Here is a 22,188-nt window from a genome sequence, read left to right on the forward strand (position 1 = left end):
ACCTCTAGCAGTGACCTGGACGTCTGGGGCCGAGACACTTGAACATCAAACATCTATCTAGCTGCATGGACCCACAGGGTGTCAGAAAGGTCAGCGTTCACAACACATCTTTCACAAGAGGGAACTGGCTATTTAAAGATGACTATGCGCAGCAGCTTTTCATTGTAGCCTGTGTGTGAGTGGTGATAAGAGCTTACCACCGCATTTGGTCCTGTGACGCCTGACACAGACAGCTACTAGTGGTTCTCTCGCTTCTTGAATGAATTAATCTTTATTTCGAACATGATTTAAAAAATAATTTTCCATTCTTAATATTGAAACAACACAAAATAAATAAATAACAAACATCAGTATCCGCAAGGTAATACAAAAGAAAAAGACAAAGAAAACCACAGCTTAGAATCCAGAAGACTAACAATAGTCACCTTTCCTTTCCTCATTTTGGTAGTTAGCGAATATCATTCTTCACCGTCAAATGACCTTGTAATATCAGAGATGATGTGGACCTGTCTAGTAAAAATGCCTAAAGAAATTCTCAGTTAGGTTCTGTTATGTATATGAGTCAGATCTGCATATTAGTTTGCATACATTGGTAGCAGCAGGACAATATTCAACTGTGTGTCTTCAGTTGTCTTCAGTGTGTTGAGGGTAAACCACAAGGTTTCAGTTTGGTGTTTTGACTGATTTGATTCAGGATTTGATTCTCTCTCCCCCTCCCCCCCCTCCCCCCCTCTACAGCAGGCTCTCCCGAGGCCTAACTATGTCAGCTGGTATGTGAACAACTATGAGGAAGAGGAAGATGATGAGGATGAGGAGGATCATGGTGCAGAAGGACCAAGCGACAGCCATGAAGACCCAGAGGTCACGTCTGACAGGCTGGACGTGTCTCTGCTGCCCCCAGAGGAAGAGCAGTTCTACCTGCCTCGCAGCAGTCCAGTCATCTCCCGTCGGAGGAAGCCCCAGTCCTGGCACGAAGACATGGGGCTGTCTGCCTCTCCGTCTCAGTCCTCTCTGTCTGTCTCTCCTTGTCCGTCCTCTCTATCCATCTCTCCGTCTCCCCCAACCATGGACGTCGTCTCTCTAGGGCCACGCCTAGAGTCCTTTACCACCGGGGACCCTTCTGTGTCTCCTTCCCCCCCAGCGATGGACAGATCTCTGGGCCCATACCAGTCCCCTACTGCCACTGAGGACCCTCCTGTCTGTCCTTCTCCCCCAGCAATGGACGTCGTCTCTTTAGGGCCACGCCTAGAGTCCTTTACCACCAGGGACCCTCCTGTCTCTCCTTCACCCCCTGGCACTAAGACCCCTCTGAGGCTACGCCAGCCCCCAACACGGGGGGTACCAGGGGGGTTAGCTGGCAGAGTGAGGCCAGCGTTACTCTCTTCTGCCCAGGGTCTCGCTGGCAAGACTAAGGAGGAGTCTTCTACCCCCAGTCACTGTGCATCAGCCCCACAGCCACGTTGTGACTGGACAAGACACAGTGCGGATTGGGTGACAAAGAACAGTGATCGGACAAATCGCACTCGTCCGTTCCTCCAGCCGCACTGCGTCTCCTCCAATCACAGTCCTTCGTCCCCCCAGCTCGACAAACAACGCTCTATCTCCCTCTCGGCCAATCTGAACCGCCAGCTGACCAGCGTGCTGCATCCCCCCTTCGGGTGTCTCCAGGGGACCAACCAGGAGCAGGGGGAGGAGCTAGACCAGGAGCAGAGGGAGGGGCATAGAGTCCGCTGCAGTTCTGAGGCCCACCCACAATCAGGTAACTGTTTCTGTTCCGTTCTACATCATAGTGAATCTAGAACTGATGTAATAACATGTGGTAATAACAGTGTAGATGCAGTGTTGTTACACTATTACAACCTGTTTATTACACTTGTACACTGTGCATAGACACACTCATGTTGATGTTTTCAGTGCCTGTCAAGGACAAGAAGTCCAGTCATATAACACACGGCTCAGCAGACATCCTCAAGACCAGCTGTGACCTGGACATGGTGAGTGATATTTCTATCTAGTGCACACCTACACCTACACCCACACATACACACATACCCACACACACACACACCCAAACACACACACACACACACAGCTCCGGTTCATGATATGGTTCGCCCACAGGCACAAATGAGTGGTTCCCCCACAAGTTCTAACTAGCACTTTTTTTCCCTAAGAGTGTAGAGAGAGGTGAATGGAGGTCTACCCATCGCCCTAACGTGTGTTCATCCTGGTTGTAGGAAAACGCTCACTTCATCGTGGTGGACATGGTCCTGGAGATCCTGGAGGGGGTGAAGTGGACCGTGTGCCTGGGAGAGGAGGGCTCTGGGCCGGGCACGGAGCACCATGCCGTCACGGCCAGTCTGGACGAGCGGTCAGAGACCCCGGGACAACACACTGCTGAGATGGAGGACAGCACCGGGAGGACGGGGGGACTGGAGGATGGGGGGGGGCACCACGCACACACAGGGGGCTTGGGGGAGATCCTAGGGGACAAAGCCGACCCCCACCCTCCGAAGACTCTCTCTTTGGTTTCCACTGACAGCGGGTTTGAAGGTGAGACACATGGCATGATTGGGGGGGGGGGGGGGGAGGGTGTTCTGGAATATTCTATAGTATTCTTAGAAGGATGTGAGGTTAAGCAGTGGAAGCTGGTGGAGGCAGAAATCAGAGGACGGGCTCATTGTAACGCATGGAACAGAATCAAAAATGTGATTTGTTCTAGTCTTTTGGTCCGCATATCGGCAAACCAATCGAAATGTTCAGACAAACCCGGAAGTTTCAATGTTGTTGAGAACCACAACACAAACTCACTAGTCAAGCCAAAATACTGCAAAGCAATGGATTGGGTGAGTAATCCCCACTGCTGCCTAGTGCCATAACGCTACTTTACATTGTTAGCAGGCTCACAAAACAAGCTGTGTTAGTTGACTAGCGATGTGTCATTGATTTTCAACAATGAGGAAATATATTCTCATTTTTCGAAAGAAAAGTCATTATGAGGATGTGATACCATTCCTCAGTCCCTTCCAAGCATTACTACTGATTTCTGCCTCCGCCGGCCTCCCCTGAAGTCAACACAACCGGTTTGAGAGAGAGCCAGACATGTATCAGTGGATAGTAAGTGATGTTGTGTTGAGTTGTTGAGTTAATTATTAACATCAATAATGTTGTTACTAATGTCGTTCCACCTGTTTGACCTGCAGACTGTGGAGCGATAAGCAGAGGTTCGTACATGTCCTTAAAAAGGTACGAAAAACAAACCAACAACCAACCAACCATTGCACCATTAGCCCAGCTCAATAGCTATTCCATCCAGGGGAGGCTGGTGGAGGTAGAAATCGGAGGACGGGCTCATTGTCAGGTGTGGAACGGAATGAGAGAAAGTATCAAACACAGTCCTCATTCCATTCCATGTATTACGATGACGCTGTCCTCCGATTTCTACCTCCACCAGCCTCTACTGATTTCATCATATTAAAGCATAAATAAGCATATTCACCTAAGTATTAGTAGTTAGTTACACATTTTATTTTCAGTCTTCAAGCATATCATTGTATGTACCCCCATCCTCAGTTCCCTCTGCGGGCCCGTGGCGCCTAGCTCTGCGGAGGCCCTGGCCCAGCAGCTGGTGTGGAGGTTCAGAAAGCAGTGGTTCCCCTCACAGGAAGTGATACACCGCGGCCGCAAGAGTTTGAGGACGTCACTGCAGGAAGTGAGAATTACCGTGGTTACAAAATGTCCCCTCCTCGCACGCACGCACGCAAGCACGCACGCACACACACACACACACACACACACACACACACACACACATGAACATGCACGCACACACACAGCTGCAGGGCACTTGTTTATCGCTATCAGGCAGACTTCCTTCAAAACAGAACAGAACACGTAGCGATGTGGACAGGACATTTATGAAATATGTGTTTGTGCACTCAGTCTGTGAAAGAGTTGGTACTACTAGGATATAGTATGTGTGTGTGTGTGTGTGTGTGTGTGTCTGTGTGTGCGTGCATGTGTGTCTGTGTGTGCGCGGTGTATGTGTGCGTGCGTACGCGCCCGCGACCCGCGTGTGTGTGTGTTCATGACTTAAGTCCAACATGTAGACCTTTCTGTGTGTCATCCACTCACTGCGTATGTGTGTTGTGTCTGGTGTGTGTGTGTGTGTGTGTGTGTGTGTGTGTGCAAACGTGCGACTTCACTAAAATACACTTTTTATGACATAATGGAGGGCTTTCCTGTCTCTGTAGTGTTACCAATGGTTACTAACCTTGGTTTAGTAAAAAGTGTATCAGCAATCACGTATAATAATTTTATAATAATAATTTTGCCATTTAGCAGACGCTTTTATCCAAAGCGACTTACAATTACGACTTACAGGGACATTCCCCCTGGAGTAACTGAGGGCTAAGTGCCTTACCCAAGGGCACACTAGTAGTGGTGTGGCTTCAGGCGGGATTTGAACTCACAACCTTCCGATCACAAGTCCAACTCACTATCCACTAGACCACCACTACCCCCGTACGTATCAAACATGGTCACACTGCCACACATGAATGAACCTCCGCCCACTCATGTGACTCTAATTAGACGATGCCCTCTCCTGTCTCTCTGTCCAATCCCAGCTGCCTGGCCCGGTTGCCATGGTGAGTGTCTCCAGCAGCAGCCTGAGGGAGGAGATCCAGCTGAGGACGAGAATGAGAGGAAGGTTCACCTGGGCCCCGCCACGCCTCCACCTTATCTTCACCACACACCCCGCCCACAGGTCAGGAGGATGTCAGGGTGTGTGTGTGTAGGTGGGTAGTTGGATGGGTGTGTGTGTGTGTGTGTGTGTGTGTGTATGTTTGTGTGGGTGGGTAATTGGATGGGTGTGTGTGTTTGTGTGTGTGTGTGTGGGTTGGCAGTTGGATGGGTGGGTGTGTGTGTGTGTGTTTGTGTGGGTGGGTAGTTCGATGGGTGTGTGTGTGTGTGTGTGTATGTGTGTGTCTGTCTGTGTGTAATGAATATGTTGTCTCTCTCTCTCTCTCTAGACGAAGTGAGGTTGTTGCATCTCAACACTTCCTCTGTGCTGGCTGTGGGACCGAGATAGAACCCAGTAAGTTAACTGTCTGTCTGTCTCTCTCTCTGTCTGCCTGCCTGTCTGCCTGACTGTCTTTCTGTCTGCCTGTCTGTCTGTCTGTCTGTCTGTTTGTCTGACTGCCTGTTTGCCTGTGTCTGTCTGACTGTCTTTCTGTCTGTCTGTCTGTCTGTCTGTCTGTCTGTTTGCCTGTGCAGTTCTCAGAGGCATCTTTCCAGTGAGATGCTGTGTGAGAGAGTGTTGTGGTCTTTACAGGTTGTTGTGGAGGAATGTGTGTGTGTGTGTGTGTGTGTGTGTGTGTGTGTGTGTGTGTGTGTGTGTGTGTGTGTGTGTCTGTGTCTGCTTGGAGATAAGGTGTGAATGTTGTTGTTGTTATTGTTCGTAGTCCTGGTTTAGCTATTTGACTGCCTCTCTGCTCCCCATGAAACCCCTGTGGTGACCATACTATACAGAACATCTATAGTGCACTGCAGATTTCTAGGCCTTATAAAAGCCAAACTAAGAAATGCTAGCACTAACATGTTGTTTATTTCCTGATGGGCAGTAATCGAATTAAGTTCACATCAGTCCACCTTTATTGCATCATTGACCTTCATTTATTAAATAATTAATTATTTCATTCTAAGCTAATCAAGAGAAGGTTTCACAAAATACACTAAAGGCCTAGCAACCACAGAATTAGGTCATAGCTCCGTGCAATCAATGATATCATCAACCCCTCCAGCCTCCAACAGCTACTCTGTTCTCTTTACGTCTAGGCTACATCAGCTGCTATACTGCACTATGATGAGCCTGATGCTAATGGCTACACTGCTCTCTCAAGGCTATATCATCTGCTATACTGTACTATGATGATCCTTATGCTAACGGCCACACTGCTCTCTCTCTCTCAGGGTACATTAAGAAGCTGCGTTACTGTGACTACCTGGGCAGGTATTTCTGTGACTGCTGTCACGGAGGGGAGGAGTCAATTATCCCCGCTCGGGTTCTGACCCATTGGGACTTTGGCAGGTACTCCGTCAGCGACTTCTCTAAGCAGCTGCTGGACTCTGTCTGGCACCAGCCTCTGTTCAACCTCACCTGCGTGGGCAAGACCCTCTACGGCAAGGTGCGGGAGCTGGACAAGTTCAAGGTGTGTGTGGTTTATGTTTATGTTTATGTTCATGTTCATGTTCATGTGCATCGAATGAAAAGGAAGTTCTGAGTCACTATAACAGAATGTGGACGATGTGTCTGTGTCTTTGATTAATTCTCCTAATCTTCCATAGCAGGGAGCGCTGCAGAGCTCCAGACCTCTGACACACACACAAACACACACAAATACATACGTACACACACATACACACAGATACATATGTACACACACACACACACACAAATACATATGTACACACACACACACACACACAAATACATACGTACACACACACAAATACATACATGCATCAACAGTTTTATTTTCCCCTCCCTAGGATCTCCAGGAGCAACTGCTGAGCATTAAGAGGCTGCTCACAGCATGCAGATTATCTGACGGGTAAACACACACACACAGACACACACACACATAGACACACACACACACACACACACAAACACACGCACGCACTAATCTCTGCACTTTTACATTGATTCGGAATGGTAAAACTATGGTGCTGGGTAGCCAAAGATCTCACTGTCCCTCACTCCATGATGATGTCATCACGCGCAGGATCCTGAAGGAGTTTGAGCAACTTCCTGGTCACCTGATGCAGGAGCCACACCTCTTCTCCATGGAGGACCTCCTGAGGGTCAAGCGGGGTCAGCTGGTGCCCCTGGCCAGGACTGTATTCCGATTGGCCAGCGCCCATGTGGAAGGCTGCCAGGTCAGTCAGCCAACCACCGTCAGCCATGTTGTGATGATAATTGCTCCGCTGGGGACATCATTTCACAAGTGTGTACTACAATGAGCACGTCCTCTGATTTCTACCTCCACCAGCCTCCGCTGACCTACAGTAACATATAGATGTAAAAACATACAACATGTAAAAACATAATTAAAAAATACATCTTTTAATAATAATTCTTCTCCCCCCACGCCCCACCCCACCCCGCCCCCCATCTCCCCCCTGGACAGATCTGCCAGGCCAGAGGCTTCTTCTGTGAGTTCTGCAAGCAGAAGGAGGTGCTCTTCCCCTTCCAGAGCGACATGTGCTCACGCTGCCCAAGTGAGAACTCAACACACTACGGCTGGGTTGCACCAACATGGTTTAACTTTTGAACTGGATTAAATCAAGGTTTATCTACTAATCCTGTTGCACCAAACTTTAAACCTAGTTTAAACATAGATTTACTCAATCTGGATTAACCGTAAACCAGGATTAATTTAAACCATGTTGGTGCAACCCAGCCCAACTCTACTAGATGTCCACCAACTTTTTACAAATCAATGTTATGTTTGGCAAATGATGAGTAGAATTACAACAGAATACAACAGCAAGAATATAATAGAGTGCAATGCAATAAAATAGAACTTTAACTTTAGCATGAAATAGAATACAATGCAATACAATTGCGCTTCCTTATAGAACAGAATCAATTCCAGTACAGTACAATAGCATGTTATTTGTCATCGCTGTTACAATGAAAAATGTCTCCTCTGTTCTCAAGTGCCCCAGACAACAGACACTAACACTTATCACACCTGCACTTATCTCCTGTCAGAATGCAAGGCCTGCTTCCACAAAGCCTGTTTCACCGGTGGGGGGGCATGTCCTAAATGTGCACGGCTCCAAACACGCAAACACCTCTGGAAGCACCCTGACTGACTACAGCAGCATCTCGGAGCAGAGGTGTTACATCTTGACTGTCTTCTGCATTTTAACCACATGTATTTAGCTGATAAATTACTGTTTTGTACAATGTGATGGGTTGTTGCTCTTGTAACAAATATGTGTGTGATAAATAGACCTATCTGGTGGTGTGTTGGACTTGTTTTCACATTTTCTATGCAAAACAAAACATATTTATTTTCAAACAAAAATGTTATTATTGTTTGTCTCTTCTGATCTGAATACAGAGTATTCTAAACATTAAAATGCTGTGCACGTGCATTCATTGAAGTTACATTTTCTGAGCGCCTGAAACATACAGAACATGGCTCCCTCTGTTGGCCGTTTGAGTTAATGAATTTGATTCGTCTTATTCCACACAAACAACTATATTTGACTAAATATTTTCAATGGCAATAAAACTCGATGATTATTATGTTCAAATGATAAAGCTAGTTATCACTAATCATGTATTATAACCACAACTGATTGCAGTTAGGTTTGACACTTGCAGTTTCCTTGTTCTGTTATATAAGTGAATTTTGACTGTCGTGAATACTCTATTTCTTATCAATCCACCGTTGTACTTGCTTGAAAGATTACTACTCCACACATTGTTCACACAGCCAACATTTAGATTTAAGTTAAACGGTGTAAAAATATTGTCAGCAGTGGGGTTCGAACCCACGCCTCCATTCGGAGACCAGAATACTCCTTTATCAGGAAGGACTTTCACCTTGAGTCTGGCGCCTTAGACCGCTCGGCCATACTGACACCTGCGCACATTAAGCTATTATGTGTTTTTGATTATTCAGCAACTTATTATAGATTTAACAGTGTTTTTTGTTGTTGTGATTCATCAAATCAATGAATATGTTACTACCAGTCCCCTTTTTCTCAGCAACTATATATGTAGTTGGAGAGCTAGGGTAGCTAACGAACTAGAAACTAACATTTACGACGGAAACGGAGCTTTCCTTTTTACATGACATTCCATATCGTCATTGCGCAGAGCATTACGGATTGTATTTTCATAATTCCATTCAACATCGAAAAAAAAAAAAAAATCACTGTCAGAAGTGGGATTTGAACCCACGCCTCCATTCGGAGACCAGAAATCCCATTGTAAGGAAGGTGCTACCTTGAGTCTGGCGCCTTAGACCACTCGGCCATCCTGACATGTAACTCCTACGGCGAGTAAAACGATGTATAAAGTCTATACAGTTCAGTCTGCTTCAGTGTTGTATTTCCCTGTCATTGATATGCTATCCTAACGCCATATCACCATATCATTCACTGAATTCCTTTGGGAGTGATACTGTAAAAAGACATGTTTAATGCTGCCGACAGTTGCAAGCAGCTTCCCCCAGTTATTGTTCCCCCCGCCCATTGAACAGGGTTGCCAGATGGGGCGGGTTACCGCCGAATAATAATAATAATAATAATAATAATAATAATCATAATAACCTTTATTTGTATAGCACTTTTCCTGCAAACGTTGCAGCTCAAAGGGCTTTAACAAAATAACAAAATAATATAAGAATTACTATAAGATTTAAACAAGTAACTATATATACAAATAGGCCTATATACAATATATACAAATATATAGATTAATCAACTAACATAAACAAAAGATACATTTAGAAAATAATAGTCATTTAAAGGCAATATTAAAATGGGGCGGGTTACCGCCAAATGGGCTACTTTTGATCACAGTGGGCCGGGAAAAAAGCATTTGGGCGGTTGGGCTGGATAATAGTTTTTTTATTTTTTTATTATTATTAAAAAAAAATATTTTACAAATGTCATTGGCAACAGACATACAATTTAGGGGCAGGTGATGATGGGCGGTGGATGGGTGGATTTGGCGGTTTTTAGACTGTGGTTAGGCTGGAAAATGACAATCCCATCTGGCAACCCTGGTAACGAGCCGTATTATGAAACGGACTGAGTTTGTTCTTATGAAAGCAGTACATGCCGCTGCTCAGAGTCACTCACTGGTCTGCACTTACACTGTCTGATCATGTCGTTTTATAGGAATGCCGTTTGGTTGGTTAAAGGACTTCAAGAATACACAAAGTGAGTAGGATCTGTACATTTGTAACTCAAATGATTATCTAGGAACATCTAGGGATGTGAGTGGGATTCTACATCCCATTGCATTGGGAGCGCATACATTCATACATTCAGAGTTGACAGATGCGATACTGTGGTGGATACTATTGGTGAACGGTGACATGTACTGGTTCATTACATTAATGCAATGTGAGTGAAAACCTGCAACAATAATCTGTCCATGCCTTATGTCATGTTCACGTCATCAGTGGGTTTTGCCTAATCAAATAAGCCAGTTACCGCCGTTCCATAACCAGCCCGCAACCTGGCCCTGTTTACACCCTGACATAAGGTTCTGTTATGTTACCAATTTGGATAATCCAAGATCATTGAATGTTGAAAGCTGTCAACCTCCGTCTGTTTAGTTGCCATGGCCCCGGGCTCCCGTGCCTTCACTCATGTGGTCTTGTTGTGGTTCACTCATGTGGTCTTGTTGTGGTCACTCATGTGGTCTTGTTGTGGTTCACTCATGTGGTCGTGTTGTGGTCACTCATGTGGTCTTGTTGTGGTCACTCATGTGGTCGTGTTGTGGTTCACTCATGTGGTCTTGTTGTGGTCACTCATGTGGTCTTGTTGTGGTCACTCATGTGGTCTTGTTGTGGTTCACTCATGTGGTCGTGTTGTGGTCACTCATGTGGTCTTGTTGTGGTCACTCATGTGGTCTTGTTGTGGTCATGTGGTCTTGTTGTGGTTACTCATGTGGTCTTGTTGTGGTTCACTCATGTGGTCTTGTTGTGGTTCACTCATGTGGTCTTGTTGTGGTTACTCATGTGGTCTTGTTGTGGTTCACTCATGTGGTCTTGTTGTGGTTCACTCATGTGGTCTTGTTGTGGTCACTCATGTGGTCGTGTTGTGGTTCACTCATGTGGTCGTGTTGTGGTTGTCATGTGGTCTTGTTGTGGTCACTCATGTGGTCTTGTTGTGGTCACTCATGTGGTCGTGTTGTGGTTCACTCATGTGGTCTTGTTGTGGTTCACTCATGTGGTCTTGTTGTGGTCACTTATGTGGTCTAGTTGTGGTTACTCATGTGGTCGTGTTGTGGTCACTCATGTGGTCTTGTTGTGGTCACTCATGTGGTCTTGTTGTGGTTCACTCATGTGGTCGTGTTGTGGTTCACTCATGTGGTCGTGTTGTGGTTCACTCATGTGGTCTTGTTGTGGTTCACTCATGTGGTCGTGTTGTGGTTCACTCATGTGGTCTTGTTGTGGTTACTCATGTGGTCTTGTTGTGGTTCACTCATGTGGTCTTGTTGTGGTTACTCATGTGGTCTTGTTGTGGTTCACTCATGTGGTCTTGTTGTGGTTCACTCATGTGGTCTTGTTGTGGTCACTCATGTGGTCTTGTTGTGGTCACTCATGTGGTCTTGTTGTGGTCACTCATGTGGTCTTGTTGTGGTCACTCATGTGGTCGTGTTGTGGTTCACTCATGTGGTCTTGTTGTGGTTCACTCATGTGGTCTTGTTGTGGTTCACTCATGTGGTCGTGTTGTGGTTCACTCATGTGGTCTTGTTGTGGTTCACTCATGTGGTCTTGTTGTGGTTCACTCATGTGGTCTTGTTGTGGTTCACTCATGTGGTCTTGTTGTGGTCACTCATGTGGTCATGTTGTGGTTCACTCATGTGGTCGTGTTGTGGTTACTCATGTGGTCTTGTTGTGGTTGTCATCTGGTCTTGTTGTGGTTGTCATGTGGTCTTGTTGTGGTTCACTCATGTGGTCGTGTTGTGGTTGTCATGTGGTCTTGTTGTGGTTGTCATGTGGTCTTGTTGTGGTCACTCATGTGGTCTTGTTGTGGTTACTCATGTGGTCTTGTTGTGGTTACTCATGTGGTCTTGTTGTGGTTCACTCATGTGGTCTTGTTGTGGTTCACTCATGTGGTCTTGTTGTGGTCACTCATGTGGTCGTGTTGTGGTTCACTCATGTGGTCTTGTTGTGGTTACTCATGTGGTCTTGTTGTGGTTACTCATGTGGTCATGTTGTGGTTGCTCTTGTCTTTCACAGAAGCGGGTATGAAGCTGCAGCTAAGCATTTCAATCCGGGTGATCTGGACGTCAACCTGAGTGGAAGATCGTTCGTGATCACCGGAGCAAACAGTGGGATTGGAAAAAGTACTGCTCAAGAAATAGCAAAAAGAGGTATCATGCCATTAACGAATTTTACAGTTTGCACGCTTACACACTATTAGAATTTATAGAACAATAGAAACAAATTGAAACACACACACACACACACACACACACACACACACACACACACACATCAATCTGCGATGTAAGTGGTGTTACATACTAAGCCTGAGAGTGTCATGCAGCGTGAGCCGTGAGGTGTGGTTAATGATTGCCTGCAGGGTTATAAGAGTGTGTTCAAAAGTGGGTTGAATGAACTTAAAGGTCTCTTAAAGGTTTATAACCTCACACCACTCTGAGTCCCCCTGCCTCTCTCCCTCCCTCCCTCAACCCCCCCCCCCCCCCCCCCCCCCTTCCCCCGGTGACCGGTTGGTGGTGTGCAGTGCTTTTTACATTCACTACCACAGTGTAAACACTTGTTTGTAAAAGTGTGTAGCTGGTCCGCCCTCCAAAATGTGATTTGAAGGTTTCTTTTAGTATTGTTTAGTGTTGCATTTTCATTCAGGGATCGAGGAAAGACTGTCTCACTTAACAAATAAAATGTGATAGTGTCTGGTTACATGGTGTCAGGCAGAAGTATTGTTAGGATCTTGAAACATTGGTTGTTCCATCTCCCCCTTCAGGAGGTACGGTTCATCTAGTGTGCAGAAACAAGGAGCGGGCAGAGGCAGCGAAGGATGACATCGTGGAGCAGAGTAACAACCAGGTGAAGAGTGTTTGGTCACAGCAGCTGTCAGCCAGCTATATGGTCTAACACACACCTGTTCAGGATGCTCACCTGAGCCAGGTGCTGCAAACAGTCACTCCTCATCAGAAGGTTTTCTTCCCAGCGGCTAGTTTGGGCCACAGTTTGAGGAGGAATTGTTCAAATTGGTCGGCCATTTTTACTGTAATATTTGTAATAGACGCAATGACAAATAATCCAGTTGGAGTTTTGAATACTGCCTTTAGCATTTACATATGCAATGCATATTCAATTTAATACTTTTTAATAATGTGTTTCTCAAAAACATTGTTAAAATGAAGCAACAGTAACATCATGCTGTCGAGTATTATCAATTGTAAGGTATTTTTTGCTCAGTATTTGCTAAATCAAATTGGGGCCCTTAATCTCGATAAAACATGTTACACATTTTTCCAACCGTCAAGTATAATGGTGAAATGTCTTTCCCTGAATTTGTACATTGGTCATCCTCACCTCTCTCTCTCTCTCTCTCTCTCTCTCTCTCTCTCTCTCTCTCTCTCTCTCTCTCTCTCTCTTCCTCTTCATCTCTCTCTCTTTCTCTCTCTTCCTCTCTCTTCTTTCTCTCACTCTCTCTCTCTCTCTCTCTCTCTCTTCCTCTCTCTTCCTCTTCCTCTCTCTCTCTTTCTCTCTTCCTCTCTCTCTCCAGAATGTGTTTGTTCACATAGTGGACATGTCCTGTGCCAGGCAGGTGTGGGAGTTTGCAGAGAGCTTCACAAAGAGCCACAGTGTCCATGTTCTGGTAGGCATCTACTGGGCCTCAGCCCTCTTCCCTACAAGCTGGTCAGCCACACCGCACCCACACAGTATATTAAACCATATAAACACATACACATAAACACCTTCTTAAAATAATGGCTTATGTTAGACATTGAAAATTATGTTTTTACCTAAATATCATATATTCTAGATTTGGTTCAGTTTATCGCAAAACATGAAAATATGACTTAAGCCATTATTTTAAGAAGGTGACGATATTAAACCATGTCCAATTCTCGACCATCTCTATTAGTGGGTCAGGGGTCAGGGGTCGATTAAGGATTGGGGGTTAATGTGATTTAGTGTCTCTCCCCACAGATCAACAACGCAGGCTGCATGGTGAACCAGCGAGAGCTCACAGAGGAGGGCATAGAGAAGAACTTTGCTACCAACACTCTGGGTAAGGGTCCACAGACACAGGAGTCTCCACAGGAGAGAAACGCCACAACACCCACTGAGGAAATGGTTATCACATTGATCATTCTGACTCCTATTGTATTACAATCCAGCTGTATTATATTAAATGATATTAGATTAGATGTAACTTTATTGTCATTGCAGAGTACAAGTACCAGACAACGAAATGCAGTTCAGCATCTAACCAGAAGTGCAAATAGTGATATAAAACATCACAATGATAGAGATAGGTACAGTAGGCAAGTACGGTAGTTTAGAGGTCAATACAGTTATGAGCTATGTATATTTAAGGTAGCTATGTACAGTATGGTGTGTACAGATGTATAAATAGAGGCTATATAAAAAAGAGGTATGTGCAATGTGCAAAAATATGGTATGGGCAGAGGTAGTGTTTGTAAACAGCAGTAGTGCAAAGGGTAAATGAGTGTTCACATTGACCAGGGGTGTGTGCAACTAGCAGTAGTGCAAAGGCTAAATTGGATTGTCCCATGCGGTGGGGGGGGAGGGGGGTTCAACATAGTGTGTTTGGGGGGGATTGTTCAGCAGAGTGACAGCTCTGTGAAAGAAGCTGTTCTGGAGCCTGCTGGTACGGGACCTGAGGATCCTGTACTCCCTGAGTCTCTTTAGATGGTAGGGGGTCAAACAGACTGTGGCAGGCAAGCGATATATAACCTGAAAACTGAATTCCCATAATTCCCATCATTTTACCCTGGAGGTGTTTGTTCTGTTTTCCGGGGGGACCTCTGTGACCGGCGTGCCCAGCCAGAAAGCTGTTTACGTCCCTGACTTCGCCTCTACTTGTGTCCCCACAGGCACCTACATCCTAACCACAGCGTTGATCCCTGCCTTGAAGACGTCCCAGGACCCTCGGGTGGTGAGTTAGACCGACCGCGTGTCTCCCTGGCTGGGGTTCACCACGACACAACACGACCATGTGATCCATTCAGAGATGAGACCTGTCTGTCACCATCACTTCCCTGTTTAGGGTCCTGGCTTCCCTACCTGTAAACATTGTAGACATTAACCAAACACACACACACACACACACACACACACACACACAGCCTTTCAACGCCTTTCATTTAACAAGCTGTTTTGTATTGAAGCCTTGAAGCCAATATACATATTTTCTCTCTCTTTCTCTCCCTCTCCCTCCTCCCCTCCCTCCTCCTCTCCCAGGTGACGGTGTCGTCAGGGGGCATGCTGGTACAGAAGCTGAACGTAGACGACCTGCAGTGTGAGAAGGGGACGTTCGACGGCACCATGGCCTACGCTCAGAACAAGGTAAAGACACGACGGTGTCTGCAACCCTGGCCCTGGCCCTTACACCCCTTTGTTGTACATCTACAACAACGAGTGTGTGTGTGTGCGTGTGTGTGTGTGTGTGTGTGTGACAGAGACAGCAGGTGATCCTGACAGAGAGATGGGCGTCGCAGCATAAAGAGATCCACTTCTCCTCCATGCACCCTGGCTGGGCCGACACCCCAGGTACCTGTCTGTCTGTCTACTTGTCTGTCTGTCTATTTGTCTGTCTGTCTGCCTGTCTGCCTGCCTGCCTGCTTGCCTGTCTGTTTGTCTGTATGTCTGTCTGTCTGTTTGTCTGTCTGTCTGTCTGTCTGTAGCGGTCCAGTTGTCCATGCCTGACCCTGGTGTCTGTCTGTCTGTCTGTCTGTCTGTAGCGGTCCAGTTGTCCTTGCCTGACCCTGGTGTCTGTCTGTCTGTCTGTCTGTAGCGGTCCAGTTGTCTATGCCTGACTTCCATGCTAAGATGCAGAACAAGTTGAGGACGGAGGCCATGGGTGCGGACACCGTGGTGTGGCTAGCTGTGTCAGCAGGGGCCGCCCAGCAGCCCAGCGGCCTCTTCTTCCAGGGTAGGACACACTGGGGGGGGGGGGGGTGGAGGGATGGAGGGATGGGGAGAGAGAGAATGAATGAATGAATGAATGAATGGACTTTATTGTCATTGCTACAGTTCAGGTACCAAACAACGAAATTTAGGAGGGGTGGCTCCCCTGGTGTTAGGAAAGGGGAAAAAAAAAAACGTAAAAAAAAAAATCACAAGAAGGGAAGGAGCTGGTTTACATAAATAAAGGCTATGTACACTATACACTGTACTATACTGTACAGATAGACGACTAGGGTTGTCATATTGCACAACAAGACCTGGAGAGAGGGAGAGAGGGAAAGATGGTGGGGTTTGAGTGGCTCATTCACCACCTTGTTTTGAGCACGTATGGAATCCTTCCTTGAAGTCATCTCACTTTTAAAAAAATGCCGGTCGAGAGGGGACGCTGGCGGTGCTTGTTCGCCGCTTCTCCGCCCGAAATCTAGATATACTTGCAGTATACAGAGTAGATTGTCTTACAAAGAAACTTAAATTTAGATTTAGTAATCTAAAAATGTATTAGACCCCTATACTTTATTTTATTTATTTTTTTGTTTCTTTTTATTTTACTACTCGATCTTTTCAGTTTGTAAAGCGTCTTTGAGTGTCTAGAAAAGTCTATATAAGTCTAATGTATTATTATTATTATTATTATTATTATTATTATTATTATTATTATTATCATCTCTGTGTTAGACATGAGAAGTTTGGCCAACTTTGTTATTTGTCTCTCATCCACCATGTTGGTTTTGTGTGTTTCTTTTGTGTGTTTTTTTTGTTCCCACAATGCCTCAGACCGTAAGGCGGTGCCCACCCACCTGCCTCTGGCGTTCTCCAGGTCCTCTCCTGCCGACCTGGAGAAACTACAGAACGCGCTGGAACAGCTCGCAAGCAAGCTCACACTCTGACCAGCACAGCCCCTGAAGGTCATGACGGGGTCGGAGGCGGGGTCGGAGAGGTTGTGAAGAGACTCCTGGTCCTGTGTGGTGCGGTTGTCAGAACCAACACTCCTCCACGCTACAAACTGTTTAGTATTGAAGATGCGTATCGAAGATGTGAAAATATATATGTTAATTGTGTGGTTTTGATGTGATTGCTAAGATCAGAGTACGCTCTGCTAACAGTCATGTGACCAAACGTGTGCCAGGTATGTTTGTCCTTTAAAAGTTTGGCAGAAATGTGCCAGACAGAGCTAATGAAGGTGTCTCTTATGTGCTACAGGATGTCCATGTGGTTGCATGTCTGTGAGGGTGTGTGTCTCTAAGGGTGTGTGTGTGTGTGTGTGTGTGAGGGTGTGTGTCTGTGCGGGTGTGTGTCTGTGAGGGTGTGTGTGTGTGTGTGTGAGGGTGTGTGTCTGTAAGGGTGTGTGTCTGTGCGAGTGTGTGTGTGTGTGCGGGTGTGTGTCTGTAAGGGTGTGTGTCTTTAAGGGTGTGTGTGTGTGTGTGGGGGGTGTGTCTGTAAGGATGTGTGTCTCAGGGTGTGTGTGTGTGTGTGTGTGTGTGTGTGTGTGTGTGTCTGTAAGGGTGTGTGTGTGTGTGTGTGAGGGTGTGTGTCTGTAAGGGTGTGTGTCTGTAAGAGTGTGTGTGTGTGTGTGTGTGTGTGTGTGTGAGGTTGTGTGTCTGTGAGGGTGTGTGTGTATCTGTGAGGGTGATTACATTTTTTTTTCCCACTTTTCCCCTGAATAAAGAAAAAATGGTTTTAATACTCACTCCGCTCTAACAAACACTGGAGCCTGTCTCTCTCCCTCACCAGCTGATCTCTCTCCTCAGTCAGGTTGGCTTCAGTCATGTGATCTGTAATGTAAAAAGCAAACTACTGCTAAAACAACTACTGCTAAAACAATCTTATGCAGAACTAAAGTACTACATCTTTCTCACCAACAACTTCCTCACCAACTGCTCACCATTACAGGTGCTGTGTGTAATAACTATGAGTGTCTGAAGGTACCAAACTCACGGTGGAGGTGGAGGCCTATGAGTGCAGCCAGTAGGAGTACACACAGCAGCCCCAGACACACTGTAGTAGCTCTGGGTCTCCTCTCTGAGTCCAAAGGACAATCTGAACACAAGAGAGAGGAGAGGAGAGGAGAAGAAAAGCTACTACACATCACTGAACAAACACTCTCTCTCTCTCTCTCTCTCTCTCTCTCTCTCTCTCTCTCTCTCTCTCTCTCTCTCTCTCTCTCTCTCTCTCTCTCTCTCTCTCTCTCTCTCTCTCTCTCTCTCTCTCTCTCTCTCTCTCTCTCTCTCTCTCTCTCTCTCTCTCTCTCTCTCTCTCTCTCTCTCTCTCTCTCTCTCTCTCTCACCTGAGGGTTCAGTCCCAGTCTCTATTGTGGGGTCCAGACTAGAGTTGGCATACTCATAGGTCTCTTCCTCAGACATCTCCATTGTCCACCACTGTCTTAATGATCGTATGATTCAACCAGGCAACTTCACATGGAAATAAATACCAATCAACAGGAAACTGTCAAAACACAAAACAACTAAATGGGATTGGCCGTTGAGATGATTGCATTAGGTCAGATATTATCGCTTCACTAATATCCTACCTATTTCTTAATACCTTCTCTCTCTCTGTGATTCCCCCACCCACCCACTCTCACTCACTCACTCTCACTCTCTCTCTCTCCCCCTCTCTCTCTCTCCCCGAGCTTAATAATGTTGCATTGCGTCAGGAGAGGATAGCAATCTTTTTAAAGCAGAAAACACAAGATGGAGGCTGGTCAGGGCCAGGATGTGAGCAATGTGTTTACAGAGTTGGTGAGAGAAATTATTAGACGGGACTTCTTTTTTTGGTATATGAAAATACATACGGTACATGGCATTTGTGTTTAAGGGGGAATGTCTTGGTGCTGAGTCTGTCTGTTGGCTAGGAGACCAAGCTTTGTTTGTCATGCTGATTACCGTAGATGGTGACACCATATCTGGCATAATACCTACAGGTAAACTAACACAGCAAAATAACTCACATTACTAGAGCATGTTTTTATTATATTTTACATTGTCATTAAGTAAAATCGCATCACTCACCGATCCTGCAGCCCACAGATCTACCAGCCCATACACCAGCCCCACAGCCCACAGATCTACCAGCCCATACACCAGCCCCACAGCCCACAGATCTACCAGCCCATACACCAGCCCCACAGCCCACAGATCTACCAGCCCATACACCAGCCCCACAGCCCACAGATCTACCAGCCCATACACCAGCCCCACAGCCCACAGATCTACCAGCCCATACACCAGCCCCACAGCCCACAGATCTACCAGCCCATACACCAGCCCCACAGCCCACAGATCTACCAGCCCATACACCAGCCCCACAGCCCACAGATCTACCAGCCCATACACCAGCCCCACAGCCCACAGATCTACCAGCCCATACACCAGCCCCACAGCCCACAGATCTACCAGCCCATACACCAGCCCCACAGCCCACAGATCTACCAGCCCATACACCAGCCCCACAGCCCACAATATGTCAATATGTTTCATGCAGACAAGTAGGAAAATGATATTCTACTGATGACTTTGCAATTTTCAAGCTGATTATTAAATTGTTTCTCACAGTACAGGTGTTAGTGGCACCCTGAACTGGTCCCTGGACCATTGTTGGTCCCTTCTGAATCCCTACTGATTAAAACGTAGACATACATTTAAAACATACATAACAACAAATGACAAAAAAAATAAGTCAGCAATGCTCACAGCCTTAGTTTTTACAGAGCATCATAAAAACACATAACAAAAAACACACCATCCACACACAAAACAATAAATAACAGAAATATAATTCCAATTAAAATACTGGATAAAGAGTCATCTCAGATTTTGTCCACAGCTTCCCCTATGGTTGTCTTTTTCAAAATGGCCACCAAGCATCACATAGGGTCGGCCACTCCCATTTTGAATGGCCATAACTGAATGAAATATTGGTGCAGTAAGCCCAATGTTAGTTAATAATGTTTGTAGGGGGTAGCGAACATAAACAAGACAATATATGTTGGCTTGTGATATGGCTTGCATCAGTAAGTTCAACTATAGTAATCCGTATTACTTGTTATTATTATTTGCCTTTTTCTGCTGCCTCTACAGCTTAAACCACTTAAGTTAGAAACTTCAAAACAACTTTATACTATGCAGACTTCCCCTATTCAGGTTGCTTTAAAAACACCTTCTGATACCATCCATACAGTTTGAGCTATACTCAAGTGCATGGAATTCTTATGGCCATTCGCTCAGTTAACAAAATTACATTATATATATGGCAAGGCAAGTTTATTAGTACAGCACATTTCATACAACAGGGGCAATTCAATGTGCTTTACATACGTTATTTAAAAATACAGCAAGAGCAGCATAGTAAGAAAATGAAAATTACAATGAATAAAAGCAAATATAAGAAGTAAATAGATAAAACATTTAATAAGAATGGAAAAAAGACATTGATAGAAGTGTTTGTGTTTAATCATAACTGGTGCAAAACATTAAGGTTTTTAGCATAGATTTAAATATTTTAAGGGTTTGGGGCCTGTTTGATTTCTTCAGTGAGTTTGTTCCAGGAGCAGGCAGCAGCGTGACTGAAAGCTGCTGCACCGTGTTTTGTTTTTACTCTTGGAACGATTAGCTGATTAGCCTCAGCTGACCTTAGGGACGAACACTCCCATGATCCCATCTCTTTCCTTTACCTTCTTTGGTGCGTCTTTGTTTGTCACTCATTGTATTTCTTATTTCACAACTTCTTCGGAAAAACTCTTGGTTGGATGTAACTCGGACGGTCTCATCTCTGGTCTCAGTGGTTTTTTAAGTCTTTGTCTGTTTCACCTTCACCCTTCACCTCAGTTCTACTGCTGTGTGCCTATGTCTCCTCCCTGACCTTTCTGTGACCTTTAACCTTCGACCTCTCACTGCTCTTCCTCCCCCTCAGGGTCAGTATTGACCCGTCCAAACGGCAGACAGCCAAACCTTCCACCCCTCCTGCACAGGGAGACAAGACTCTTAGTAAGTCTTCTGTCCAACCGACCTCTCCTCTCCTCCTCCCACTCCCTCCCTCCCTCCCTCCTTCTCTCCCTCCTTCCCTCCTTCTCTCCCTCCTTTTATCACCCCTGCGTTTGCGGCCTGTGATCCATGTCTTACATTCTTTCTTTCTTTCTTTCTTTTCATGTATCCGTAAACAAAAACAAAAGAAAATATATACACTACTTTTTTTCAGAATCCATCTTTTCTTCCAGATTCAGGAGCGGAAGATATAGAGAGTTGTAGGAAGTCTCAGATGGAGATATAGCGACAGCGTAAGTAAGGGATCATTAAAACCCCCTACCCCCCCCCCCCCCCCCCCCCCCCAAAGAGAGCTCTCACCCTGTCTGTGTTTCAAGTCTATGTGAGAGAACAAACTCTGATGATGCACACCCCAGTCCTGTCCTGTCCCGTCCCCCCCTCTCCCATATGTGTATGTAAAACCCTCACAGCCCCCCCCCCCCCCGTCCCACATAACAGCCTCAGAGCCTTTTTTTCGGCCTTTCTATTCTTGCCCCCTATCCCCCTGGGCCGTCAGCAATGCTGCAGGAACACCAGCCAGCCAAGAGACCCTCAGGAGCAGCTTCTCCTCCGCCTGTCCTGCCCTGTCCTGTCCTGTCCTCTGTCCTGTCCTGTCCTGTCCCCTGTCCTGTCTTATCCCCTGTCCTGTCCCCAGCCAGCCCAGAGACCCTCAGGAGCAGCTTCTCTCTGCCTCCCTGCTGGCTGACGTCCAGGCTGGTCTGCATGTCCTGATGTCCTGATGTCCTGATGTCCTGATGTCCCCAGCAGGGGAGCTTGAGAGAACCGGGAGATTTGAGGGCTCAATGTGAGGTATCTGCGCTGGTCCTGACCCCCACAGGCTTCAAGCCTCCTCCTCCCGCCACCATGCTATGAACCCCCCCCCCCCCATCCCTCCATCCAGTCAGTCAGTCAGTCCCTAGCCCCCCCGGTCCATCCAGGATGTCTCCCCGCTCCTCCCATTAGAAGCTTATGAGGGGATCTGAATGGGGTGTGTTGGTGTTGTTGGTGCTTTAAGTGCGTGTTGTGATTGTGCCCCCCCCCCCCCCCCCTCCCCCGGTCTGCATGACACCGCTCTGCTTGTGTGCTGCATAACCGCCAGTCAGTCGCATGCTCACGACCCCGCAATCAACACCCTGCATGGTCGTGTTGTCGGTTTATTGAGACCTCTGTGTGTCTGTACAGGTTTGATGGATACATTTTGTCCATTTCCTGTCTCCTGT

At 46.2% G+C, this 22,188-nt stretch overlaps 2 protein-coding genes across 2 annotated transcripts; both read left to right on the plus strand.

Moving 5' to 3' along the window:
- Window positions 1-65: 65 nt before the first annotated feature.
- rubcnl (rubicon like autophagy enhancer) lies at window positions 66-7,884 on the plus strand (the record flags this gene model as incomplete). Its single annotated transcript, XM_080536758.1, has 14 exons — window positions 66-89; window positions 739-1,197; window positions 1,540-1,759; window positions 1,915-1,994; window positions 2,238-2,553; window positions 3,204-3,246; window positions 3,574-3,712; window positions 4,629-4,768; window positions 5,034-5,098; window positions 5,974-6,212; window positions 6,553-6,614; window positions 6,789-6,942; window positions 7,194-7,284; window positions 7,781-7,884. 14 exons carry the CDS (start codon window positions 66-68, stop codon window positions 7,882-7,884), a joined length of 2,136 nt encoding a protein of 711 aa, XP_080392884.1.
- A 1,974-nt stretch (window positions 7,885-9,858) lies between these two features.
- Window positions 9,859-17,603, plus strand: dhrs12 (dehydrogenase/reductase (SDR family) member 12). The gene is made up of 10 exons (XM_080536473.1): window positions 9,859-9,969; window positions 12,003-12,136; window positions 12,751-12,833; window positions 13,519-13,611; window positions 13,947-14,028; window positions 14,858-14,919; window positions 15,225-15,329; window positions 15,443-15,533; window positions 15,778-15,915; window positions 16,725-17,603. The coding sequence occupies exons 1-10, from the start codon at window positions 9,914-9,916 to the stop codon at window positions 16,835-16,837; spliced, it is 957 nt and encodes a 318-aa protein (XP_080392599.1). The 5' UTR covers window positions 9,859-9,913; the 3' UTR covers window positions 16,838-17,603.
- Window positions 17,604-22,188: the final 4,585 nt, after the last annotated feature.

The sequence above is a fragment of the Nansenia antarctica genome, assembly GCF_963989245.1.
Source record: "Nansenia antarctica genome assembly, chromosome: 7".
NCBI lineage: Eukaryota > Metazoa > Chordata > Actinopteri > Argentiniformes > Microstomatidae > Nansenia > Nansenia antarctica.

Excerpts from the sequence above, each read along its gene's own strand:
- dhrs12 (XM_080536473.1), top strand. The coding sequence starts at position 9,914 with ATGTCGTTTTATAGGAATGCCGTTTGGTTGGTTAAAGGACTTCAAGAA. Across the intron at positions 12,137-12,750 it reads TCAAGAAATAGCAAAAAGAG|GAGGTACGGTTCATCTAGTG; the intron begins GTATCATGCCAT and ends CTCCCCCTTCAG. Across the intron at positions 14,029-14,857 it reads CTTTGCTACCAACACTCTGG|GCACCTACATCCTAACCACA; the intron begins GTAAGGGTCCAC and ends GTGTCCCCACAG.